This window comes from Apus apus, chromosome 18 (assembly GCF_020740795.1).
Source record: "Apus apus isolate bApuApu2 chromosome 18, bApuApu2.pri.cur, whole genome shotgun sequence".
In the NCBI taxonomy this organism is placed as follows: Eukaryota; Metazoa; Chordata; class Aves; order Apodiformes; family Apodidae; genus Apus; species Apus apus.
In genome coordinates this window covers 1,208,357-1,235,303 of record NC_067299.1, presented here as the reverse complement: position 1 = coordinate 1,235,303, position 26,947 = coordinate 1,208,357, and the positions used below count along the sequence as shown (strand labels likewise).

The 26,947-nt window shown below is 58.0% G+C and overlaps 1 protein-coding gene across 1 annotated transcript in view; it reads left to right on the top strand.

Annotated features, from left to right (window-relative positions):
- Positions 1-14,701: 14,701 nt before the first annotated feature.
- TMEM132E (transmembrane protein 132E) overlaps positions 14,702-26,947 on the top strand; it is a 20,012-nt gene continuing 7,766 nt past the window's right edge. Inside the window, exons 1-3 of the mRNA XM_051635450.1 lie at positions 14,702-14,818; positions 24,894-25,791; positions 25,976-26,116. Of these exons, the coding sequence (XP_051491410.1) occupies positions 14,746-14,818; positions 24,894-25,791; positions 25,976-26,116 (1,112 nt within the window). The 5' untranslated portion in view covers positions 14,702-14,745. The remainder of the gene's footprint in view (positions 14,819-24,893; positions 25,792-25,975; positions 26,117-26,947) is intronic.

Here is a 26,947-nt window from a genome sequence, read left to right as displayed (position 1 = left end):
GAAGCAGCATGTAATGGTGGAAAAAAAGAAGAAACTCCAGAAGATCAAGAAAGATGCTAATAAAATTCTGAGGAGCTGGGATTGAAAAAACAAACAAACAAACAAAACCCTTGTTCACACCAGGGACCTGCTGGATTCTCTGGATTTTCTCCAGGTACAAGACCCAAGGCTGGGCAGTGCTCGTGGGATGTGGGGAGGTGGTGCTGGGCAATAGGGATCAGCATGACCAGGAGGTGGAGGGCTCTGCTGCCCCACCTGAGCCCCCCCGTGGCCCAGCCCCGCGTCCCCACGCTGGTTTTCCCCTGGCTGCAGCTATCAGCAGCTACATCTGCTTTGTGGTGCTAGCGACTGTTCGTTTTCACACATATTTTTCTGAAACCACCTGCCCAGGGAGGAAAAGACACCCAGCGGAAGATGAATTCATTTTCCCCGGGACCAGCCTGGGGTATTTTCCATGTGCATCCTTCCCCCGGCCCCGCTCCCAGCCCGGGCAGCAGGGGCCTGGGCAGCAGCCCCCGCAGCGCCGCCCTCGCCCCTTGGCCTGAGTCACTTTTGGAAACGTCCTTGAGATACTTTGGCAACTAGTCCCTGGGTCCGCTGCGGGAGGTTCTGCTGAGTTTGCCGCGGGGAAAAGGAAACGTGGGAAGCTTTGGCTGTGGCACGGGCGGTGGGGATGAGGGGCGGGCTGGGGTCCCCCTGGGCGGGGTTTGGGACCCCGGGGCTGGCTCGGGGCTCACGGCAGCGGCCGGACCTGGAGCCGGGCGAGGTGTAGCCCGGGGTAGCCCTTTGGTCTGGCCGGATGGTTGCCCTGGCTCTTCTGGGCAGGGAGGGCAGGGTTTGGGGTGCCAGCCTGGGGTGCAGCAGCGGTGGAGGGGTCTCTGCACCCCCCGAGCCTCGGCTGGTGCTTCTCCTCCGCTTGGCACAAGATGTCAGTGCTGCCCAAGGAACGGCCGCCGGTGCCATCCCACCTCATGGCACGGCCGGGACCTGGTGCTCCTCCGCACTCCCAGACCTCCGGGAATCATCTGAGGAGAAACCCGGGAGCCAGGAGGAAGGCAGAGGGGGATCAGCCCTGTCCCCATGTCCCACAGCACCTGTATCTTGTGCCACTGACTGTCCCTTCTCTCCCCATGATGCCAATCCATGTGCAAGGGATGGAGAGCAGCTCTCCCAGCACCAGCATCCCTCAGGGAGATGAGCTGCTCCCTGCCTGGGAAAACAAATGCAGGAAAGGGGATACAGAGGAAAATGAAGCCAGGAATGAAAAACTGAAACCCTCTACCAGCCACAAGTGGAAAGGAGCAGGGGGGAAACCCTCAAAAGAATGTTGACAGGTCTGGAGGATTCTGGGACCTTGGGTGACCAAAAAAATAACACATCAAAGACCTCACGGATGCCTGCAGACACATAAAAACTCAGCGCCAAAATGTTCTATGAATATTTAACTACCATCAATATTTAATTAGCAGATACAGAGAGATTAAGAGCAAAAGGATCCATCCTCCACGTGTGCTCCAGTCCAGCTCCGTGGGTGCATGGGGACTCGTGGTGGGGGTCACAGAGCTGCCTGCAAGCCAGGCTTGGCCCTGAGATCAGGGTGCAGGGTCCTGCCACAGCTCAGCCCTGGTCTTTGGGGCCCCTTCTCCCAAGCTTTGAGGTGATGTTCCTGCCTGGGCGCTGCATTAGCTGGAGGGGCACTGGAGAGGGCAGTAAAAGCCAAGCCGCGGCGGGTTTTCCCAGCCAGGCGCAGGCACGGCCGGAGGGACGCGGGACAGACACATTTGCAGCCCCCGAAACGCCTCAAAAGTTCTTCTCAGCCCCTTCCTGGCCAAACTATTACATTTGCAAGCGGAATCGTGGGTGCAGCCAGGAGGGTGTCTGGATCCAGCCATTTTGCCTGGACCAGGTGAGGACGCGGGGCCGGGCTCTGGAGTTGGGTGGTGCCGGGGAGCCCAGCACTGCCTCGTCCCCTCTCTCCCTCCCAGCTCTGGTCCCTACAGCCCATGCCAGCCGGCCCTGAGCCGTGATGCCTCGTCCTCTGGCAGCCGGGGACATCCTGGTGGCTTTACTCTCCCGGCTGGGGTTTTAGGCCGATCTTGCTCCTCGAGCATCTCCTGAGCCGCGGGTGCTGGGAACGGGGGGAATTCCACCGCTGCTGGGGGCAGCGAGCGGCCCGCCAACCGCTTCGCCAGGCGCCTTTTCCTCCAGCCGGGGAAGGGTTTTATTATCCCCTCTTGTTTTTCGATGTGTTTGAAGCAAAAGCCCTCTCTGCCTCTTTCCCCCCCTCCCCCGCGCCGGGGCGGAGCTGCAGCCCGGGCGGGCAGTGGGAACCAGCCGGGCTGGCAGGGGCACCGGGGGTCCCCACCGAACCCCCCGGGAGGCAGAGCCCGAGGGGTACCCGGAGAACAAAACCAGCCTCCCAAAGCCCAGCCTGGTACCTTGAATCACCAACACAGTCGAGTCCAGCCGGTGAGGGAACCCGACACCCCGCAGCTGGGCTGTCCCCCCGCGGCGGCCCCTGGCCCGGGAGGAGGGGGATTATGTTGGATCACTCGTGTATAAAATTGCCGCTCGTCCGGCGAGGAGCCCGTGGGCGGGGGCAGCCGTGCGGGGCTTTGCTCGCCGAGACCTGCCGGGCCCTGGGCCGCCGCGGCTGCAGTTCCCATATCTGGGCCATTCACCACTCGAGACTTTTAGCGCCCGGAGCAACGGCATGTACTGCTGATGAGTTCTTTCTGCTCCAGTAATTACAGTGAGGAATTTGTCAGAACGAGCTTTCTAAAACCTTCTTGTCTTGTTCTGATTTTACCTGGAGTGTAAAAAGTCATTAGTATGGTAAAACGGAGGCTGTGCTAAGCCAGCCAGCCAGATAACGCGGTTTGCATCCGCTGCACACTCCGTGTGCACACACACCCCGGGAAAGGAAAAAGAGAGGGAAAAAAAAAAAAGAAAAAAAATGTGCTGGCTTTCTGATTCACCCAGATGGAGTTTTCCGTGACTGAAATTAGGAGGATGAGAAGGCAAGTGGAGAAGGTGGCAGGCCTGTGGGCACAGCGAGATGTGCTGCCACGGCTGCGCCTCTGGCCCCGAGCTCCCCGGCCCATGGTCCCCTCTGGGATGGGCCAGTCCTGCTGCTTGGGGCAATCTGGGTTTCAGCCACAACCCCTCTTTCAGGAGCTTCTCTCCTGCCTGCAGGCACAAACCCATTTTCGTCGGGGATATGTATCACGGTTTGGAGAGGCTCCTGCCAGCCCCACAGCCCGTGGTGGGGCTGTGCTGTCCCCGTGGAAAAAAGCCATTGCAAACCTCACCCGGAGGATGCCCCAAATCCCCCAGGGCTGCTGTGAGCACCCTGCTGAGAGGCACCCAGCCCAGGGTGGGGAAAACCCCTCCTGATCTCATCACGGCCTGAAAATAGCATCCTTTGTGGTTTCAAAGTCTCCCAGCCCCTTCGGGCTCCAGTTTCAGGGATATATTAGCAGATGTCAGGGAGAGTCTGGGGAACTCAGGCTTGAAATGAGCCAGGGGAAAAAAAAAAAAAAAAGAAAATGATATAAATAGAGAAAAAAGGAGCTGAAGTCAGGAGAAGTTGTGAGGTGGGTGTCAGCACTCTGCCTGCTGTTCTCAGCAGGTTTGAGGGGGGCACAGGGGGTCATCAGCCCTGCCGAGGAGAGAGGGCTGGATGTGATAAGAACCAGGTTTGTGGTTTTGGTTTGTTTAACTTTCCAGCCCCCCCCAAAATATTCCAAAATTTAGCAAAATGTAGTAAAGAGGATTTCACCTACAGAGCCCTCCCTGATCTCCCCGCGGGGATGGTGCCTGGCCGGGCAGCACGTGCAGCGCTGGTGCTGCTTCATCCCTATTCTGCCTGAAACCCAGTGGGAGCTTCAACACCCCCCTCGTCCCCCCCTCCCCAAGGCCTTTGGGAGTTTTTGTTAACAGGAAGGCTTAAAAAAAAAAAAAAAAAAAAAAAAAGAGAGAAGCTTCTGTCTGGGGCTCTAATCAAAGTGCTTTGGTATGGATTTAATTAAATTAATAACTTTTGGGGGCTGAAAGGAAACCCTGTGGTGGGGGTTGCTTGGATTTCAGGGTATTTCCAGCATCCCTGAAGGCCACTTCAAAGAGAAGTGATTGCAAGGCAGAGCATCTCTCTCTTCAATGCAGACCTCAAACCTTCAGATTTCCTCCCTCCTCCTTTACTTTCATGAGCAACTTTGCAATGTTCAGTCAAGTTTGGAATTGTTTCTGGTGTCACCAGATCTGTCTTTCAGGCCCAGAAGTCCTGGGAAACAAGGGGGAATGTTTCATCCCCAGCATTATCTCCTGGAGACACAGTGACTCCTGGATGCCAGGCAGGTATTTTGGTGTTTAGATGGGTATCAGGGGAATGATGTTTATAAGCCAGGCAGCAGATTAATCCCCTGCACAACAAAGCTGGGCTTCTGATTTTCCCCTTACTTTTGCCTCCCATAGAGTGGAAAGACACATTTTTCCTTTTGCTGCACACCAACTCTGCGTGCCTGAAGGGCCCTGGTGTGCAATTTGCAGCATCTCTGATTAGTGTTAATTATTCCCTCTTATTAACAATGTGAGACCCCATATCTGTGTGCCCTGGAAAGTCTGCTTGTTTCCTGCTCTGCTCCCAGGGTAAATGGTGGGTGAATAAGATTAGGAGCTGTGAGTGCACCATCTAAAAGCCTTAACTGGCAATTCCCAGAAATGGCAGGGAAATAATTCAATATTATTTATGTGATGCTGCTGTGTTGGAGCCGGGCTTGGATCACAGCTCCTGCAGCACAAGGAGCTGCCTGGGACACACCAAAGGGGATCCTTGATTCCAGCCCCCGGTGATTACACTCCAAACAGGGTGTTGGAAGCATTAAAGGGATGGATTTGGGAGAGCACTCATCCAGCTACTATTTTTATTTTGCTGAGAAAAACAGCAGGTTTGGGTTGGTGGAGGGAAACAAGACACCAGTTCAAGGTCAAGCTCCAGTGGTTTTGGCCAAAAAAGCAGAAAACTAACCCCATGTGGGTGGTTCACAGCATCCGACCTCCCAGTCCCAGAGGGGGATTTTCTTTCCTCCTTTTGCCCCAGCCCAGAGCCCGGAGGCAGCCACAGCCACTGGGCTGTGTGGCCAGGGACCAGCTGCCCCACGCTCCCTGCTCTCCATGGCTCTGGATCAGCCCTTGGATTATTTTTCTGACCTTTTTTTTAGCCCCATGCAGTTTCCAGCATTTTGTCTATCGCCCCCCTCTGCAGCACTGCCCGTCACCCTCCTCTCCCCGCTCCCTCTCACGGATGGGGGGGTGGGGACTGAGGATGCTGCGGGGTGGAGCATCCCTAGGGAATGGCTGGAGGGCTGATCCGAGGCGTTGCCATCGTCTGAGTGCTGCAGTTTTCTCCCTAGAGAAGGTACAAATATCACCTGTCGAGCACATCACCTGGGGTTTGTTCAAGGGGAAAGGGAATCCTGTTATTCACCAGGGAATGTTCCCCACCACGGGCCAGGGCAGGGTCTGGAAGCTGCCCCATCCCACCCCTGTGCCACCCAAACTTGCTCAGCCTCTCAGGGCATGTGTCTTCACCTGCATGTCCCCCTCGGCTGAACAGCAGGTGCTCAGAGAGGTGCCCCTACTTCTAGGAAAGCACCAACTGGCTTTAGGGGGCCAGGCCAGGGCTCTTCACCTCCTCACCCCCCTGCCCGGATCCTTTGGCATCCCTGGGTGAAGCACCAGTGATGGGAGAAGGGGGGTAAAGTGGCCAGAAAGTGCTTTTAATGAGCCTCAGAACCACTTTACTCCTTGCATTGTTTCCAGTAATAATGTTGGTTTATTACAAAAATCTATTACCAGCAAAAGCTGCTGATAAACCTCCAGTCCTTTCCCGTGAGGTGTAATGTTCCTCTGGGAGAGCTTTCCCTGTTCTGCTGCACCTGGCCCTTGTCTGCCATCACCCATCTGGGCCTGGGTTTGCCATTCTGGGCAGGTTGGGTTGATTTTTAATCAATGGGATTTTGGTTTCAGGTGTTGGATCCCACCGGGATGCAAAGGACCTAAATGGGAGGGGGCAGACAGGGAGGTAGAGTGATGGGAAATGGGATTTTCTCTCTCCCCTCCCCGAGTTTCTGGCAGTTTTAGAAAGGCAGGAGGAGAAATCACCTTTGGGATATTTGGAAACTACTGCTTTTCCCCTGTCCCTAAATTATGGTCAGATGGGAATGTGGGGGAATAAGGAAATTAAGTAATGAGGAATAAAGAATAAATAATGAGGAATAAAAAGGAATGAGGAATACAGAACACAGAGTGAAGAATAAGGAATAAGGACCCAGGGACCTGCTGCCCCAGACCCTGCCTGGAGAAGCCCCCTCCTCATTGCCAGGCTCTGGGGCTGCTGGTGCAGAAGCTGCTGCTGGAGCCTCCCAGCCTGGGTAAGTGGGAGCCCGGGATGGAGTGACAAACTGCCTGCTTTTTAGTGGGATTAAAAATAGCCAGCGGGCTCCTGGGATGGCACCAGCGCCTGGCAGAGCTGGCCTGTGGCCGGGCTGATAACGGAGGCGCCGGCTCCGGAGACAGCGAGTCCGGCCCCGGGGGCACCGGCTGCTCCTCGCGGCGGCGGGAGGGGCAGGGCCGTGGGGGCTGCTCCCGGGCCCGGGGCTGCGGCCCAAAAGGAGGAGGGGGGCTAGCAGGGCTGGTTGTGTCCTTCCCTCTCTCCCTGGGATCCGCTCTGGGAGTGTGAAGGATTTTTTGTCTGGGTTTACACACAGCCAGGGCTCAAATCACAGCTCTGCACTGGGGGGAGGCTCCTTTTGGGGTCCTTCTGCTCATTTTGGGGGTTTCTCAGCTAATTTTAAGGTCCTTCTACTCGTTCTGGGGTCCCTCTGCTCAGCCACAACCTTTGCATCTCAGAGGCACCTAATAAAGGTGGGTAGGGCAAGAGGAGGGTAATTAATTACGATCACTGTGAGATGGGGCAGGGCAGGTGCTCAGACCCAAACTGCCCCAGTTTTTCCCATGGGAATTGCCCTACTGGGAAGTATCCCTGTCTCCCCCTGCCCTGGGCCAGCCCTGGCACTCATCCCCTCCACGGAGCTTGCGTAGTCTCTCTGGCTTCTGGACATGGAACATAAATCTTTCAAGGCTGCAAATTTATATATATATATATTTATTTATTTCCTATTCTGGGTGAAGAAAATGGATTTTTTTTTTTTTTTAAGCTCTCTTCAATGTTACTGGTGTGGAGAGATAGGATGGTTGTGCATCGCAGACCCCTCCCAGCCCAGCCAAGCAGAAACTTGCTACCTTCCCTTGCCTGGCCTTTGTGTAGTCTTGTATTTTTGCTGCCTGATTCTTTTGGGAGAGTTTGATGTGTTCCAGGACAACGTCTGATGCTACAGAAAGGGACCTGTGCAGCTGGGGTGCTTTAGGCACCCTTCAGAGGAAGAGCACAGCTTTCCCGAGGGCTGAGCTCTGTGCTGGAAAGATGCTGGGGTGGTCAATATTAAATCACCTGCTCACAGAGCCAGGGAAGGAGCTGGAACCCTGGGAGATGCCAGAGGAGGGACAGAGAGAAGCCTGCAAAGGGACCTTCATCCTTCATGCCCAACTCTTGGGGAGGAAGGTGAGGCTGAGGAAGGACAAGATGGTCCATCAGACCCTCCCAAGAATGTCCAGCAAGGACTGCAGACGTCAGAAAAGCCATCCTATGCCCAGCCCTGTTAGCTGGGCTGATGTAAAGGATGCATCAGACACATCACTGCAGACGTTGGGGACTTTCATTGAGATGTGACCACCTGTAGCCAAACACTGAATCATCTCTGGCCAGATACCGCCAAGGTCAGGAGCGTTTTGTTCCAGAAACTGCTGAGCTCTGGTAGAAATTGTCGCTAGAAGCCTTTTGTCACAAAATTGTCATCCTTTCCCTGCCTGCCTCTGAGACAGCCCAGCAGCTATTCTGCTGGAAAATCCTCCCTCTCCCGACCGTTCCCCATCCTCCCCTTCCACGCCTGGACTTTCCAAGGGCTTCATTTGATTTCAAATGGCTGCTGCGTGTTGGGCAGAGAAGTGATGCTGAAGGAGGCTCCTTTGACCCCGGCTCTATAGTCATTCCAGGCTCCGGCCCCGCTCGTGGCTCAGCTGCTGCTTCCGGGGCTCCCTGCGCTGGGTGCGGGATCGCTGGGAGCCGGGAGGCTCAGGGCAGGGCCCGGGGGATGCAGGCAAAGCCCTTTGCCTGGCTTTCCGGGCAGTTTTTTGTATCCTGCAAATGCCCAGGTGCACAATGAGGGGTTTTCCTGTTAGTTTGGGGCATATTTTGAGTGAGATACGGTTTCTGCTGCCTCCGGGGCTGCTCCTGTGCGCCCCCCGCCCGCTCCAGCCCGTGCGGGCAGTCCCGGTGCGGGCAGTCCCGGTGCGGGCAGTCCCGGTGCGGGCAGTCCCGGTGCGGGCAGTCCCGGTGCGGGCAGTCCCGGTGCGGGCAGTCGGCTGCTGCCTGCCCTGGAGAGCAAAACAGGGACCTGAGTCCAGCTTCTGCTCCTACCTCTGCCTTCTCCCTGCATTTCTCCCCCTCCCCAAATCACAGCAGCCCACTCCCGCTCGGGATCTGCCTCCTCTGTCCCCAGCCTGGGGCTGCGGAGAGGGGTGAATCCACTTTGCACAGAACCAGATGGGAACGTCTGCTGCTGAAGGAGCTCCTGAAAAATTAATGGTCGTAAATGGTGTTCCAGGGGGTTCTTCCCCCCCGTGAGGGAGGGGAGCAGCTCAAATCCCAGCTGAGAGCTACTAATGGCAGGAAAGAAGGGGCTTTGCTGGGTCCTGCCCCAGATGGGATCCCGCAGCCCATCACGCAGCGCTGGGGCTGACCCAGATGAATTAGCAGCTGCTCCATCCTTATCCCACCGGACACACCAGCCGGGCGGGCGCTGGGAATGGGGCTCCGGGATAAAAGCCGGGCTCAGGTTTCACCTCCCGAGGGCAGGTTGTGCTTGCCGGGGGACGGGGGGGAAAGTGGGGCAGGCAGGGGCCCCATCTGCCCGCAGCAGAGCCCCAACAGCCACTGGGAGCATCCGGAGGGAATTAGGGCTGTGTTTGATGACTCCTTGATTGCAGTTAGCTGCCAGTCCTGGAGGGACACTCCATAGGAGATGGTGGTGTGACCCTGAGGGGATCTGGGATGAGGAGCATCTGGGGGAAGGCCCCGGAGAGAGAGAGAGAGGAAGGAAGGAAGGAGTGGGTGGAAGAAGGGCTGAAAGGACAGACGGATGAGTGAGGGATGGAAGGATAGGGGTGTATGGGCAGAGAGAGGGTGTAGAGGGATGGATGGATGGATGGGAAGGTAAATTGTTGACAGAGAGGTGCACAGGGAGGGGGTGGCTGCTGGCTGGACAGGCAGCAGGTGACTGTCCCAGTGACCAGATCTCTGCTGCTCTTGAACTCACCAAGTTGCTAAATCCTCCCCCAAAGCTCCAGGGGATTATTTTTATCTAATAAAATAAAATAAAAAAACCCCAAACAAACAACAAACCCCAAAATAAACCAGAAACCAACCCCAAACCCAAACAAACAGCAGAGCAAGAAAAGAAACGCTATTGCTGGGCTCCCTGGCTGCCAAGATGAACGCCCCCTCCTAACGAGCTGCTGTAATTAGGTGCCTTAGATCCCCAGTGCTGGAGAAACGTGATGTTCATCCATTTTCTGTGAGGGTGCTAGGATGTTCCCCCCTCACTCCAGGGTTTGGGGTGAGATGGGTGCTCTCAGGTGCACACGAGGCACGGCCTGGCACCCCACCATGGGGATTTACACCCTCAGTCTGGCCCAGGATGGAAACTCAAGCTTTGGCATTTGCCTTTTTTTTCTTCAGAAATACAGCAAAAAATGGAAATGGAGAAATATCCCCACGGGGTAAAAATTTTTTGGAAGGAAAGTGGGAGAAAAACTCACTGCTGATCTATCAAGATGTTCCCCTCTGAGCTGCTGAGCCCACAGGGTTTCCTGCTCCCCATTCGCTCCCCCGCTCTCCCATGCTGAGCCCCAACAACTTTGATAATGTTGACTTGTTATATCAGATAAAATATTAAAGGCCTATGATATAGCCTGAAATTAATATTTTAATGGAACGTAAAAGTCGAGGCAAAGACCAATCCAAACAGTAAAACTGAAATGAAACGTTTTTATCTTGCGAGAAGGAAAGGGTTTGGCACCACTGCTTTGATTCACCCTTCCGCTGGTTTTATGCGCTATTAAAATATTCATTTTAATATTATAAATATTGCATCCAATATCTGATGTGATGTTACAGTGTTTGGGGCACCTGAAAGTCAAAACAATTTGCTTGGCCATGGGTACCACGGGCTCAGGACCTGCAGCACCTCAGCCCATTCCTTGCTTCTCCCACCCATTTTCCTCTGCCAGCATCGCCCTGGGAGGAAGGAGCCCCCTGGGGTGGCCCTGGAACCATGATGGGGACAGTGCACAAGTGGGCAGAGACAGGGGGGAAGAGCAGAAAAGAACCACAGACCCAAGTAAGAGGAAGCCAGCTGGACAATTAATTACAATAAAAGGCTTTTTTTTTTTTTTTCCCCTTCTTGCCTTAGAAATAATAACATAAAAGTAATTTATGGCAATTGCAGGATTTCTCTATGTCATTATCAGAACTCTATAGGGAAAAGTGGATGATATAAATGTATTTTGGGTGCTGCTTTGAAGGGGTGGGAATTGATGGAATTGATATATATTTTTAATCACTTTTCAGGGTCAGCCATTCAGCTCTGGTGCAGAATTAGCCATTGGGCCAAGGTGCAAGTGCTGCAGCTGCTGGCCAGGCCCTTGGAGAGCTGCCTGTGGGTGAGGGGCTGCCCTGCCTGTGGTAATCTTCATGGGGAAATAATGGGAAAACTGGAGGCTTGGGCTGAGGGTTTCACTGTCCTGGGTCATTCCCAGGGCCTTTTTTTCAGTCCTTATTGCTTTATAGGTGATTGATCTTCTTTGGAGGGTCCTTGGGGTCATGACATGAAAAACAACAGCTCAGGGTGTCCCCCTGAGTGCAACCACCCAGCCCTGACTCTAGGCTTTTTTTTTTTTTTAAAGCCACCCCAAAAAGTGGGGTTTGGTGATGTGTTCAACCACACTGCTGTCTGGGGTGGGGTTTGCACCCCTTGGCCTCTCCCCACTACTGGTTCATGCCTTTCCTAGCCCCATCCTTGCGTTACCAATGGAGCCAGGAAGGCTCGGATGTGTCTTGGGGGGGGGAGGCATCATCCCTGTGGGTGTCTCAGTTTCCCCTTGTGAAGGGACAGGGGTGTCCCCCCAGACCCTGCACCCATCACCCAGAGGGTTCTTGGCAGCAGCCCCTGTGCCTGCCTGCCTGGGTGGCTCAGCACCTCCACAGCAGATCTCACAGGGATTAGGGTTGGATTTGGCGATTAGCACCTCCCAGGCACCATTATCCCAGTGATTAGTGCAGCCCCGGGATTACAGGCAGGTGACATGCAGGCCAGGGGTTGTTGGGAAGAGGCCAGGCTGTCCTGGCACTGTGGGGGCTCTTGTCCCAACTCAGCACAGTCGCTCTTCCTTGGGGTTTGCTCCCACAGCTGGGATTTATGTGCACAGAGGTTGGTGGCTCCAAAGGGCCTCCAGCCCCGAGAGTTTGCACCCCAAGGTCCTTCCCCAATGAAGCCAATGTCCCCAGTTTGAGCAGGATGCATAGTGGGAGGTCACCAGTACCAGCTGGTGTCCCCAGACTGTCTGGGGTTGATGTGGGAAGCCAGACCCAGCCCTGCCTGGGTACCCCTGAATGTTTTTGGGGGTAAATTCTTGGGAAATCCACCTTGGACTTTCCGGTGCGTTGTACATCCAAAGAGCTGGGGATGCTCAGGTGGGTCCCCCATGAAGTTGGACAGGACCTGTGCTGGTGTCACACTTTATAAAATAAAATGACCAGAAATAAATAGCAGGAATTTAAAACAACAGCTAAAATGACAGGATTTATCTCCAGCTTCTCCCCGGTCCCAGTGGCAGCCCCGCCAGCTTCCAGCCTCGCTCAGGAGAGAGAGATCACAGCCCCAGCCCCCTCCTGCCACAGCCGGGGTCATAAATAAAGTCCAACCGGGGTAAAAATACTTATTTCTGTAACAGTTGAAAAATATCCCAGCAGCAGAGCTAAGGACCTGCCAGAGGCAGGGTGGGAGGGATGGCTCCCAAACGCCCCACTCATAAAAGCCCTCCCCCAGCAGCGGGAAAAGGCCCCGGTGGTGGGGCAGGATGTGTCGTGGTCTCATCATCATTCCCAAGGCCCATTTTGGAGTGGGGAAATGGAGGCTCTGCCCCATTGCCCTCCAGGGGAGGGTTGAGCCATGGCCCAGCCACTGCTTTTCTGTGTCTGCCACTCGGCCATCCCCAGGGATGCAGGCCCCGAGTCAGCCCTCCCCGAAGCCCTCGGGAGATTGGCTTATCAATCGCAGGGGGTTCATACAGACCAGGGGTGGTCCCGGGGCTGTGGGTGGGGGCCTTTCCCAGTCACCAAAAAAATGATGCTCTGGGTTTTGCCGTGGGTTTTGGGGCAGACCCCACCGCCCTCCCCTTCTTCACCCTGGTCCCTCTGCTGTTCCCCTGCATCGTTTGCAAAGAGCTGCCAGCAGCACCCTAAGGTGCAGGGGCTGCACGGGGGGCTGTCCTCCCCCCTGGGCTCTGCAGGGCTGCTGCTTCCTGGGGGCATCTCTAGCTTCTGTCACTGCTCAAGGTCAATGCCATTAATTGCCATGAATTATTTTGGCGTTAATGGAGATGTCTTATGCACTTCCACTGTAAATGAGGCTGCCAGGAGGAGCCAGTGCTTCCTGGTGAAGGGAGATGGGGAAACACAGCAGTAGGGAGGGGGGGTGAAGGCACTTGGGGTGCTCACGGGGCTGGTGGAGGCAGAAAACCCCACCCTAGGGCTGGGGGGCTGCACCCTGTGAGCTGTGTGAGGGGACACACCAGCACCCCCGCCAGGTGCCATGCATGGAGGGGAGTCTGGTGGTCCCAGGGGGTGAAGGCAGCTGTGCTCCCCAAAAACCTGACTCTGCCTTGGCTCTGCACTGGCAGCAACAAGCTGGGACACAGGGAATCCCCTCCCAGCCATGCTGTGAGCACCCCTGGGCCCTGCCGGGGGGTCCCTGGTGGTGGGGAGGAGACCAGGGAGCCCCCGGGAGACTGGGGTGAGGGGGTGTCTGTTCCCCCATCCCCAGGGGGGACAGAGGTTTCCCACCACCCCTTCCCCCCCGAGTGTAGAGAAGAGACCAAACCCGGCTGCCCCCTTACATTCCGGGGTGATGAGGCATGTGCCCCTCCATGCACCTCTCCCCCCCATCCTGCCCTGGGGGGGGTCCCCAAACCCCATTCTTTATTCTCACCCCCTCGCGCGGCAGCGGGGAGGGCAGGGCGGCCGTGCAGCCCCCCCGGGCTGGGGTGGGGGGATCGGCTGGGGGGGTGTCGAGAAGCGGGAGGGGGGGGAGGTTGTGCCGCGCATCGCGCCGCACGGGCAGGGAGCGGGGCTCGGCTCGACCCCCACCTCCTCCCCGAAGAGGCGGAGGAGGAGGAGGAGGAAGAAGAAGGCAACTCCCCTCGCTGCCCCCCCTCCCCGCGCTGGCACCCACCGGAGCCCGATGCGGCCGGCGAGCGGCCACGGGAGCGGCCAGCGGCGGGGCCCCCCGGGGCGGGCACGGCACAGAGGGGGGGCCCGGAGGGGGACAGGGGGCAGGACCCCCCAAAAAAACTTCCCGCTTTCCTTAAGGCTCCAGCATCTCCTCTTTAATTTTCTTTGCCAGCAGGAGGGGTTCGCCTCCCTTCTTTAATCGGAGGAGGAGGGGTATGGCAGATGAGGAGGGGACCCCCCTCCTTTGCGTGCTTATGGCCGGGTCCTGCCGCCTGTAGCCCCCGCAGGGGGGCAGCGGGTGAGCCCCAGCCCCCCTCCCCTCAAACTTTGCCTTCAGATGCGGCGACCCCGCCGCCCATCCTGCCACTGATTAACTGCAGCTGCCTCGGATTAATTATTCACCCGCCTGCTTCGGGTTGTGGTTGTTTGTTACTGCTGTGGTTTTTTTCCTGGTGGAGCCTTCTAATTCTTATTTATAATATTTTTTTTTAAATTTATTTTTAAGAACCGCACTTGGAGATCTTATTTTTATTCCTGGGCACGGGGGGGCTGGCGACCTGCTGGCCCTGCAGCATCACCCTTCAGCAGCGCGGCTTGCCTGGGTTGTTGCTTTTTCTTTTTTTTTTTTTTTTCTTTTTTTTTTTTTTTCCTTTCCGGGCGGGGTCACACTTACTCTTCTTAACCCCCCCGCCCGCGGCTCCACAGGAGGAAGAGAAGGAGGAGGAAGAGGAGGGGGACCCGCCCCCGCCGGCAGGGCTCTCCCCCTGTCGCCCTCCAGGCGCTGAGCGGGGGGGGGTTGCGGCAGGTTTGGGGTGCGGGGAGGGGTGGGGGGGCCGGAGATGGGGTGCTCTGCTCACTGAGCTGGGGAGGGGGCAGAGCCGAACCCCTCTAACCTAAGCCGGTCCCCCCCCGCCTCCCCCCCAAATTCCACCGTTGGCTGCTGCTCCCGTCTCGCACGTGGTTGGATTTAGGGGATTTCTGCGGTTTTTTGGTGCTCGGTTTGGATTCCTTTTATTTATTTATTTTTAATATTTTTTTTTTTGGCCACGGGAGTGGCTCGGGGCCCGCCTGTGTTTCCCGCCCCCCTCCCCGGCTTTCTGGCTGCCCCCCACCTTGCAATGGCCTCTCCGGAGAAGATGCCCCCCGGCCCGGCCGCGCTGCTCTGCTGCCTCTGCTCCCTGCTGCTCCCCGGTAAGTGCTGCCGGCACCGGGCGCGGGAGGGGGGGGTGGGGTGTTTGGAAATGTTTATATTATATGTGCATCTGCATCATGGGGAGGTTGCACCCATGTCCCCCCTACACCCCCATCTGCCCCCCTCCCCGCCCCAGAGGCAGCCCCACCCCCACTGTGCCCTGCTGGGACCCCCCTCTCCCGCAGCCATCACCTCCTCTGGTCTTTTGTGCCCCCCCCCCAGCGAAATTGGTGAAGATTAGGGTTTATTCCTGGCTTAATGAAATGACAGCTTGTGTTTGCAGCAGGCTGCTTCCCGGGGCAGGAGTCGGGGGTGGGGGTGGGGGGGTGGGAGGAGGGAACAGGGGGTGAGGGGGCTCCGGTCCCCCCGCCCCTTGTCTCCTTAACGCAGAGCTGCTTTAGCAGGAAGATCAGGGCCTCTATTTGCTATTATCCCCTCGCTGATCCCCCAGACCCCCACCCAGGCACTTTCCCACCCTGTGCTCAGTTACAGGGCAAGAGCTGCCGAGGTGGCATCACTGGGGGGGGGTGGGTGCAGCCCCTGCCATCCTTCTCTTTCTTTCTGACGCCCTCTCGGGGAAGGGTTTTGGGGCTGGTGGTACTGCCCCTGCCTGCGGCCTGGGCGGGGGTGGGTGGGGGGAGCTGCTGTTGAGCTCCCTTGCCCTGAGTTGCATCTAAATCATTGCCGAGCCATGGCCGAGCTGCGGTGACATCCTGGCCCGCCCCAGTGACAGCCCAGGGGACGCTGGCACCTGCTGCTGGGGGGCTTCATTTGGAGAGTGAGGCTGAAGTGGGGTCCCACACCCTGGGGGGCACGGGGCTGGTTTCTGTGGATGTTTTTTTCAGATGGTTTGTGTCAAAACAAGCCCCCGGATAGCTGAGGCAGAGCCCCATTCTACAGCGGCCAGCTTGGCCAAGCAGAAAGCAGGGGGCTGCTTGGAGTTTGGGGGGAGCCACCCAGACCTCTCCTGCCAGCTCAAATGAGACCTCCAAGGAGCTGGAGGGTCTCTGGACCGTGCCCAGCTCCGTTTCATACCGGCAGCCTGTGACCATGGCACTTGGAGGCTCAGGCAGGGCTTTCTTGGGCATCTGCAGCCCCCCGAGGCTCTTTGAGGAGCTGCTCACCCCCAGTGGTGAAAGCAGGAGGAGGGGGATGTTGGGAGCATTGCGGGAGCTGGCAGGGGGGTTCCTCCCTTAAAAAACTCTGACCTCAACACAGGAGCAGAGGTGCTCCAGGCTGGTGAGCACTGCAACTTTATGTAGCATCCTTTGGGGGGCAGATGCGGGGTGGTTTTTGGGGTGCTGCCGGCGCAGGGTTTCCTGGGCAGAGCTCTCCTCTTTGGCGGGCTTTGGAGGTTTGCAGGCAGGGGTCTGGCAGCTGGGGGGGAAGCACCATCTCCCTTGCTCCTTGATTTGCCTGAGTGCGATACAGCTGTTGAGGCTCGGTGCTTTGCCGGCTGGTGACGGGAAATACCCCTGTGGAGGCGATCCATCGGGAATCGCCCCGAGTGCAGGGGCTGGCTGTGGTCCCTTGCTCCCCATCCCCTCCCGGGAGCATTTCCGAGCCCCTCCTCTTGCTGCTGGGATCCCACCAGCCCGCTGGCTCAGGCCTCTGGTTTTTCCCAGAGCAGGATGTAGCCCCCGGGCTGGGGGATGCCATGAGTGGGGGGTCCTGGTGGCGATGCCGGGGGGCAGCAGGCGAGGGTGGGCTGTGCCGGCCGCGGGGCCGGGCTCGCCGCGCTGCTGCCTCTGCTAGGAGTTCTTTCGGCTCCTTTCGGGATGCGTAGCTGCGCTCTCCGCTGCTTTGGCCTTTTCCTGGACAAATTAAGGACTCGGAGGGAGCTGGAAAAAGAGGCTGAGAGCTCCTAATTCTCCCAGCCTTTCTTACAAATCGCTCTGGCTGGCCGCAGAGGTCAGCCCGTGGTGAAGCAGTCCCTGCTCTCCTGCCCGAGGTTTTTTTTTATTCCCTTTCCCTTTGTCTCTTATTTACCAGCCGCCCTCCGCGCCAGCCTCGGCCCCGCTTTGCTCCAAGAGCCGTTTGGCTGCTGGCCCCGGATCAGCTGCTTCCAGAAAGGGGTTTTTTTGGCACCTCCGTGGTGGGGTGGCCCCAGGGCTCCCGCACAGCCCCCGGGCCGTGGTGGGGGTGCCGGCGGTGTGTGCTCGGTGCTGCTGTGCCGTGAAGTCGCAAGGGCCCTTTCGGAGTGCAGCACGGGGGGAGATTTACCCACCGGTGTGGGAAAGAACTCGGGCTGAGCCTGGACTCCTGCATCTTCTCTCTGCTGAGCCGGGTCCCCTGCAGCGTGCCTCAGTTTCCCCTCTCCCTGAGCCAGCACTCGCCCAGACGCAGTGATGCCGGGGTGCTGGGGTTATTCAGCACCTGTCCCAACAGGCAAGGCAGGCTCAGGCTGCTGCACTGCACCTACAGCCCCGCACCTGTGTCCTGCAGCCGGCGGGCTTGGGGCCGTGCCGCTCATCCCGTATCTCCCACTGGTTATTCCCACCATGGGGAAGCCCCAGGCGTGGGGCTGGGGGTGAAGGACGATGCTGTGGTCCATTGTGGCTCCATCCCTGATGGTAGGGGGCTCCAACCAGCGCAGCCCAGCCCCGGCAAGGGGCAGGTACCGACCACCCACCAACCTCGTTTCGTCTCAGCGCATCTGCCGGCTCCAGGTTTTTCAGACCAGCAGGTGGAGATCTGCTGCCGGACCCGGAACGTCCACTCGGCGTTTGCGAGTTTAACACCCGAACCGGGGCCGCACGCCCCGTGTTTGCTCGTTCCACAGCCCCGTGGAGCAGCCGAGCGCCCTGAGCTCCAGCGAGCAGCAGAGATGGGGCAATAGGATCCTCCCGGTGTTAAGATGAGAGCACAGAACCCGGCCTCTGAGCTGAGGTAAACCTGGCACTGGTTTTACTTTCAGTGCCACAGAAAAGGGGTCACGCAAGGGCACCCCAAAGCTGAAAGGCTTTCATCTCCGGGGTGTCTTTGCTTGATCCCAGGGCCCACCCCATTTCTCCCTAGTCCTCTCACAGGGAGGTGAGCAGCAGAATGTGCCTCATCCCCGGAGATGATGGGTGAGGGAAGGGCTGCTTGTGTGGCAGAACCTGTTTTGTTGGGTTTTTTTCACCTCCTGCAATTCCGTGAGTGAAACAGCCTGTGATGGGTGCGTGGTGTGTTCCCTCCCGCGCGGTGCCCGTCGCCGCCGCACGAGCATCCCATCCATCTGGAAAAGGTCACTCTGGCTAATCTAATTGGAGCCCTTTATTATTAAATACACGGCTCCACTAACGAGCAGCCCCCCGGGGAGGGAGGGAGGTGGCAGCTCCTGGGCTGGGATGTGCTGGGATGAGGGGCTGAGGGGTTTATGGGCTGCCACCTCTCCCCCAAACTTCCCAGGTTTGGGATGCAGAGGCTCCTCCTGGGGATGTGGCTCTCCTGGGGGCTGATCCCTCCTTTTTATTTAAGCTGTTGCCAGGCCTGTTGCTGCTCCCTGCTGGGCACAGGTCCCTCTCTGCCGGCGGGGTGCAGAGCCCCTGGCTCCCTGCCCCTGCCTCCCAGGAGGGTGCTGTCATCGAGGCGATTCACAACCCCCTGGCGGAGCCACCGTCTCCTGCCGGCGAGCGTTTTCCCGTCACTGGGACATATTTACCATCCTTGGCTTGTCAGAGCTCTGCTAACAGCCTGAGCAGGTGCTGCAGGGGTGGCTTTGCCCCTCTGTGCAGGTGCTGTCACCTCCTGGCCCCTGCAAAACTTAACGGGGCTGATTTTGCCACCATGAAATGGGTTTGGCTGGGCTCTTCTTTAGGTTTCCCTTAGAAATAAATAAATAAACATATGTTTTCCCTCTTGAAAATAGGTAAGATTTAAAATGCGGTACCTGCCCCTGCCAGCTCGGATGTGCTCCTAGCCAGGTACCAGCTAAACTAAAAAAGGAAGGGGATCTATTCCAGCCCTGTGTGCTCGATGCTGTGGCAGCTTTGCTGGGTGGCAAAGTCCTGAGACGGTGAAGTCCCCAGCACTGTGCCTGTCCCTGCTTTTAGGGCTGTGGGGGTGGACTGGGTTTATCTGCAGCTCCTTGGGTGCCTCTGGAATGGCAACACAGCCTGACACATGTCACCAGGGGGGAAATTAATCAGTGTCTAATCAGTCTGAAACGTGTCACTTGGCACAGTCTGGGTTGGTAGTGGAGGGGGGCACAGCCCAGAGGCATATTTGGAGTTCAGGTTTGGAGGGTGCAGGGAGAATGTTTCTGCTCCCAGCCATGGTGGGAAGGGACCAAGAGGGAATAGGGGGGATCTGAGCAGGACATGTGGCTTTGTGGGGTGGGGGGTCATTGCGTTGCCTCTATCCCCGCACTCTGATGCCGGGGGCTGCTCCCTTGGGAGCTGCTTCCCCTGTCACTGCTTCCCTTCAGGGCTCTCTCCTGCTGCCTCTCCCCCTGCTTCTGGCTCTCCTGAATGGGTATTTGGGGAAACCATCTGTGCCTGCCTGCTGCTGGGGAGCTGCTCCCACCCCTCACCATGGTGGGGGGACCCAGCCCAAAACCCACCACAGCACATGCTGGAGGCTCAGGGACTGGGGGCTTTATCCTGGCTTCTCCCTCTGCTGCCTTTTGGAGCCTCTGGTCATCCCCGTGGTCATTCATGGTCAGGTGTTTTCTCATTGTGGGTTTTGTTGTTGGTTTGGTTTTTTTTCTCCCTCTCCTTTTAATTCATTTCTTCGTTTTTCTTCCTCCTCCTTGAAGGGCCTCTCCTCCTGTCCCCTGGCTTGTCCCTTGCTGTGATTTGTGGAAATTGCTCTAAAGTAGCTGCTGTATAAAAGCCTTGCCTGCTCAGGGAATTTATGGCAGGCTGCTCCTCTGCACGGCACAGCCCATTTAGGCCATATTTATTTATTCCTTTAGGTTCCTTGCTCTCCCCCCCCCCTTTAATAATTTCCTGGGGGGAAATGCAGAGCTCAGCACCACAGCCTGGCGTGGCACTGGGATGGTTCCTGTTGCTTAGTGCTGGAATGCAGGTTGTGTGCTGGCCTGGTGCTCAGTCCCACCAGCATTTCTTATTTATTGCTTCTGCTGATGAAGCTGAGCTGGACCTTTTGGAAGGAGGGAGGTCTCAAGACCTAAAACAAAGGAGACTATAGCAGTGCCCACCAGGCATAAGCACAACCCTGTATTAGCCACTAGACAATCTACTTGGAGAAGGCTTGAATCACTTTTCTTGGCCAGTGCCAGCTCAGTTCCTGTTCTGGGCTGGTTTTGGGGAGTCTGGAGCAGTTTAACCTCCTGGGCTGAGTGTTGTGGTCCAGGAGTGCCTCCATGTCCCCACATCCCTCCTTTCCCCCAGGGCTGGGGACTGGGGTGTCCCCATGTCCTCACGTCCCTCCCTTCCCTGTGGCCACAGCGTCTCACTGCTCTGCACCGGGGAAAAGTAATTCTACATTTGTAACAATTATTCACTTAATTGAGTTGCAATTAGCTGGGGCTGGAGATGGAGGCTTTTGGCGTGTCGGAGGGAAGGGAGAACTTGTTGTCTTTCATGTCTCTGAAAACAAATTTCAAAGCTTTGGCTGCTGGGAAACATTTTGGAGGTTTCCACGAGGGACCTGCCTGAATTTTCTAATTTCAGCTTGTGTTTTATTATGACTGATTTGTTCCCTGTCTGCTTGGAAGCATGGAGGAGGGGGCTCGTGTTGGGGCAGACTGAGTTTTGTGTGGACGTGGAGGCCCCCCCCTTCCCCCTTTTTGTTGGTTATTAGGGTCTTTGGAGGTGCTTGACTGCACATGGGTGGGAGTGTAATGTGGCAGGGATAGGTGCTGTGGGGTGGGGAGGGGAAGGGAGATGTCTGTTCCCAGCACAGATGGGGGGGGCGGTGTGTGAGCCCAGCCCTTCCCTGGGAGCTGGGGCTGCCTCTAGCTGGAGTGTCCAGCTGTTGGGACATCTGGATATGGGAGCTCCATGTGTGGGACATCCTTGGAGTGCCAGGTGGGGGACATCCCTGGCATTCGGGGCTGTTGCTGCCTGTGTTTGCCTCTTGTGCTTGGCACTGGTGGCTGTGGGGACAGAACTTGGACCATCAGATTTTGGGGCTCTGAAGCCTTAGCTGGGGATCATGCAGGATGCTTGGGAGAGCAGGTGGTGGCTTTATTGTGGCTTGAAATGAAGTGCAGGTTGGGACATGGGTTCTGGTGTCCTAGTGGGGGACAGCCAGGCAGGGCTTCCCCCCAGGGGCTGCGGGGTTTGCCGTGGTTTGAGGTCATGCCAGGAGGGTTAAAAACTCCCCCACCTTCTCTTCTTCTCTGGAGCTTTTTTCCTATATGCTCTTTCCCTGCTAAGTGGGGATATATGTGTGCTGGGAGCCCCCCACTGCATCCCACAGGATAAGCTGGGATAAAGATTCCCCCTGGAGCGTGGCTAAAGTGATCCCTATGGCAGACAGCTGGGGCTGGGGCTAAGCTGGAGCTCAGCACTGGTTCTTGGTGCTGGATGAGGGGAAGAGGAGGAGGAGGAGGCTCTTCAGCTTTGGGATGGTGGGTGAGAGGGTGCTGCCACTGTCCCGGTGTGCCCTCCTGGTTGGGGGAATGGCTCAGCACATCTGGCCATGAGGTTGCAGCTGGTGCAGGGCACATCTGGCTGGGCAGATGTGGGTGCTCGAAGAAGAGGAGGCTGGCAGCTGTGTTTCCATCTCCCTCTTCCTGCTGTGGGTTGCTGGTCACCCCAGCTCCTGTAGGCTGGGAAAGAGGGGACACACAGGAGTCCCGTCCCATCCTGCTGTGGGGCTGGGGTGGCTCCTCAGCCCCGGGGGCTCCAGGTAGCCCCGGGCTGGTCAGAGCCCGGCCAGGCACCCAGATCTGCTCTTCTGGTTGTGATACCGAGCTGTGAGGGGAGAAGGACCATATGGTCCCCTCTGTGCTGGCCTAATAAACCCAGCAATGCAGGTCAGGCGCTGCAAATCCACCGCAGAGCGGAGCCAGGAGCTGGGGCTTAACTCTTCTGTCCCCCCACAGCCAGCCAGGGGTGGGGGCATGAGAGCTGCCCTCCCTTCTGGGGGCTGCTAGAAACCATGGGCTGGGGACAGTGCTGTGGGGACTGGAGTCTCCTGAGCTGTGTTGCTCGTCTGTCCATCCTTCCTTCCATCCACCTCCTCTTCTCCCTCTCCCTAGAGCTATTCTCTTGCTGCCCAGCCATTTCTCATCTCTCTCCTTCCATCCATCTATCCATGCACTCTATTCTCTCTGCTGGTTCATCTCTCCTTATCCACCCTTTCTTCCTTGTTACGTTCCTTGCATCCATATATCCATGCATCTGCTTCCTCCCTCTTTCTCTCCCCACCCCCTGTCCCTCCGTGGTGCAGAGGCTCTGCCAGGGCTGTGATCCACCCTCCTGGCACCCACCTTGGGCTGGATAGAGCTGGGCTAGACCCTCTCCTGGCAGAATTAGCTCATGGCCAAGGAACTGAGGTGCTGGTCCTGTCCCCCTCCTGGTGACAGATGATGGTATCACCTGAATGCGTGTCGTCTGTGGAAGGGAATCACTCTCTGGGTGCTGCCAGGCTGCCTGCACCAAACTAATCATGACTGTTGCATTAATTAATCTCCATCCCAGCTCGTCCCTGCTCCCTTCCCTCTTCTGCCACGGTCGGGGTGCAGGTCTGTGCATGGGCTCAGTGCCGGGTGTCCCCACCACAGCAGAGCTTGGCCCCTGGTGCCTTGTCTGAGTCGTGAGTCTTTTCTGCAAATAATCTCACACTTCGGTGAGAAATCCCCCTTCCTACTTGCTGGGGACGGCAGGAGCAGCTGGGATGCAGGGAGGACTCTGCTGGTGGATATTTCTGAGCAGAGTGGCACCCATGGGTGCTCTCTGGGGCTCAGCACCCTCTGGCTCTCCGAGAGGTGGGAAAACAGAGCGGGATGGGCTCAGCAGCCGATGGCCAGCAGGGTTAGTGTGGCAGGAGCCAGAGCCGTGCCCACCCCGCTGCTGGCACGGTGGCCTCGCTGGTGGGGCTGGCAGCGTGTCCCCGGCACAGCCCGGCTCCCGGGAACCCTCTGCCTGGCTCTCGGACAAGTTTCATCCCAGGCAGCGGGTATCTGCAGGGGCTGCTCGTCCCCGTATCCAGTGCTAATCCTTTTAGGAGCCCTCTAAGCTGCTTAACTCCCCCACGCTCCGCAGCAGAGAGTTCCCCGGGTGGGCTGCAGGGTCTCTCGTTCCCTTCAGCCTCGAGGGGACCTGGCCAAGGCCACGGTCCCGGCTGGAAAACGCCCGGGGTCCCGGAACGCTCCCGAGCCCCCAGCGGGGGAGGCAGCCGAGCCATTCCCGGCAGCTGAGCCGTCACATCCTCACCTTTCCCCGCCGTTTGACAGGGATAATTTGGGCTCTCCTGCTCGGGAGCCGCTTGGGAGCGGTTGCAATCAGCGCCAGGAACGTGGGGCTGGCGGAGAGCCGAGGGGAGAGGGGGGGACCGGGGTCTCCTGGGAATTGCTGGCAGCTGCTGGCGGATGCAAAGACCTTGAGATGTCTTCCCGGCTCCCGCAGCTGCCGGCGCAGCGTGTCCCCTCGGCCCTGCCCCGCGCCCCCCGCCCTCCCCAGCGCCTGCTGCTGCGGGAAGGGCTCGGTGCGTTTCCTCTCCACTTGCCCGCGGTGGCAGCGGGGTAACCGGGTCCCTCTGAGGGGCTCGGGCAGCTCCGGGGTCACCAGGTCCCTCTGAGGGGCTCAGGCAGCTCTGCCCCCCAGGAGCGTGTGGCTGGCAGGGGCTGCCTGCTCTGCCTGTACTGTGCTCATTCTTTTTTTAAGGCAAAATGGTCAAAATGAAGGACAGAAGGGAACAAGTCTTACGAGGAGCAGCTGAGGGAACTGGGGGTGCTCAGCCTGGAGAAATGGAGGCTGGGGGGAGACCACTTTGCTCTCTACAACTCCCTGGAAGGAGCTTGGAGCCAGGGTCTCTTCTCCCCAGCAAGGAGTGATAGAACAAGAGGAAGCAGCCTCAAGTTGTGTCAGGGGAGGTTTACATCTGATATTTGGAAAAATCTCTTCCTCAAAAGGGTTGTCAGACCCTGGCCCAGGCTGCCCAGAGTGGTGGTGGCATCACCATCCCTGGAGGGATTTAAAAGCTGTGTAGATGTGGTGCTGAGGGACATGGGGCAGTGGTGGCCTTGGCAGGGCTGGGGGAATGGTTGAACTCGATGATCTGAAAGGTCTTTTCTAACCAGAACAATCTGATAATTCTGTGATTCCTAAGGGCCATCAGACCTGGGCACTGCTGGAGATTGCATAAGGTGGCACCAACATAATCTTCATCACTTTTCCACCAGCTCATGTCCACGTCTGGAACAATTTGGGCTGGGCTGGGTCTGGCTTTTGGGTGGCACCCCTGGGTGGGTGACTGGTGACAGCAGCTGTGACACCACCCTTACAGGCAGCTTGTGGGGATGGAGCAGGTCTGGGGCAAAGGATCCAGTTCACCTTCCCTGGGTGATCTGGGAGCTAAAAGCAGCAGAAAAGCTGTGATCATAGATACTTGGTGGGATCTGCCAGCCAAAAATCAGCCTGGACCTGCTGAATTTTTTGGTAATGAGGCTCTGGGGGTATTTGTTTTATTATTATTAATAATCTCTAAGGTACATTTGGAAGCTGGGATGTAACCAGCTATGCCCTGTTCTACAAGCAGGGCCACACTGTTCCAGCTGGTGCCTTGGCATGGGTGCTGGGCTGGGTGACCAGGGCTTTGGGCTCCCCAGGGGTGATACTGGGCTTGGATGTGGCTTCAACACAGCCTGGCACAGCCTCGGGCAGCCCCTGAGCATCCCTCTTGACTGGACACCCCACCCCATGCTGAGGGTGGGTCTGGTGAGGCTGGGGCCACCCTCTGGGATGCACAGCGATGCCTGAGGTCCTGGGGAGGTCTTTTGTGTTGTTGGTTTTCAGGAGAGAAATCAGCCAGGCTCTCGCTAAGGGATCCGGGGGCTGAAGCAGCAGCTCCTCCTTGCCACGGGCTGGACCTCTCCTGCCTGGGTGTGCTCTGGGGCTCAGGGGCTGCTCTGCAGGGGATGCCCCACACTAACCCCCGTCTCCATCCCCTTTGCAGCCCAGGTCAAGGGGCCAGCCCCCAGCCCTGAGCCCGCCGAACCCTCCGGTGCCGTGATGCTGCCCGTGAGCTACCGCCTGTCCAACACCCGCTTGGCCTTCTTCCTCAAGGAGCTGGGATCCAGCCCGGCGGGCAACGGCAGCGCCCCCCTGCACCGCTCCGAGCCCTTCGTCGTCTTCCAGACCAAGGAGCTGCCCGTCCTCAACGTCAGCCTGGGGCCCTTCAGCACGGGGCTGGTGCTGCCCAAGGAGCAGCTGCAGCCCTCCAGCACCCTGGAGGTCCCCGACCGCCTCACCGTCAACTGGAAGGTGCGCGCCTTCATCATCCAGCCGCGGCTGGTGGCCAGCCAGCCCGTGGTCCAAGTGCTCTTCTACGTAGCCGGCCGGGACTGGGATGACTTCGACGTGACCGACCGGCTGCCCTGCGTGCGGCTCCACGCCTTCCGCGACGCCCGGGAGATCAAGAGCTCGTGTCGCCTGCGGGGCAGCTTGGCCACCTGCCTGGTGCAGGCAGAGCTGCCCCACGCCTGGTTCGGGCCCCCGGCCACCCCCCCGGGCAGGCGGAAAAGCCCCGAGAGCCTGGAGGTGGCGGCGGAGAGCCAGCAAGCCGAGCTGTACTACACCCTGCACGCCCCCGACGGGGCCGGCCAGTGCCTTGGGGACACGGCCCCTCGCCGCGGGGCCGGGGGGGCCAGGAGCGAGGGTCCCACGCAGCACCCGCTGCTGCGCATCGGCAGCGTCAGCCTCCTGCAGCCCCCCCCGGGGCAGCCCCTGCAGGAGCACCGGCTGGACGGCAACGTCTTCATCCGCCTGCCCGACAAGCCCCTCAAGCCGGGCGAGGTGCTGAGCATCCTGCTCTACCTGATGTCCAACTCCACCGTGGAGCACTTCACGCTCAGGTGAGGTCCCCAGGGCGGCCCCGCACCCGGGAGCTGCTGCTGCTGCTTTTCCAGGGGGTGGTTGTTTTGGTTGGGCTGTGTGAAGGCAACTGTGGGCAGGAGGGAGAGGATGAGGAGGGTGTGTTGCATTTTTTGGGATCTGCCAGGTGCTGGACGGGGTGACCCTGACCATGGCTCTCTGCAGGGTGAAGGCCAAGAAGGGTGTCAACTTGCTCAGCACCAAGTCGAGGAGTGGGCAGTGGCTGGTGAGCTCGGAGCTGCTGACTGGTGGCAAACACTCCACTGCCACTGTGGATGTGACCAGGGTGGATGGCATGGGGCCCAGGTAGGAGACCCCACCCCCTCTGCTCCCCTTAGCACCAGGGGGGTTGGGAAAATTGCTGGGATCTGCCCTGAAGTGGTTCTCCCTTCAACTCCCCCCTGGGTGCCTGGTTGGCTGTAGTGCCAGATGGGTGCTGGCAGGGGAAACTGAGGCATGACAGTGCACATCCTGGACTGTGTGACTTGGAGGTGTCAAAGGGGGATGAGCAATTGTGGGGTAGACCCTCAGGCCATACGCTCTGAAGTTCTGGGTGTACCATTTTGCAGCTGCATCCCAAGCTCTGAGCTGGGTCAGATGCTGGTGGGATGTGGGGTGGATTTTGGGGATAAATTGTGAAGCCCTGGAGGATCCTCCAGTTTGGGGTGGAAGTATTTTATTTTTTTAAGAAGTTTTCATACTATGAGAGGCAGTAGGTCTTTGCTGACTGTTCTGGTGGCTCCTCTGGGATGAAAGGGGAGCAGTCCCCAGGCATGGTCCCATCTGGACCCTGAAGGTGATGGATGAGTGTTGGATGGGAACATGAACCAAGACAGCACCCGGGATGTGCAGAGCCAGGTGTGCCCTGCTCCACACAGGGACAATGCCTGTTCCTGGGGCTTCAGGAAATGCTCAGGTTGGTTGAGGAGAGTCCAAGGATAGCAATGACAGGGATCTGAAGGAGTGAGGACACACAAAGCTAAGCTGCAAACCCAGAGGCTGCTCAGCCTGGAGGAGACGTGGGACTGGCCTGCGAGCATATGGGGACTGCAAGGGGCAGGAACAGGGGATGGACATGGGTCAAAACCACCATCAGGAAAGACTCTGAAGTTCTGGAAAGCAATTGTTCCCAAGCTG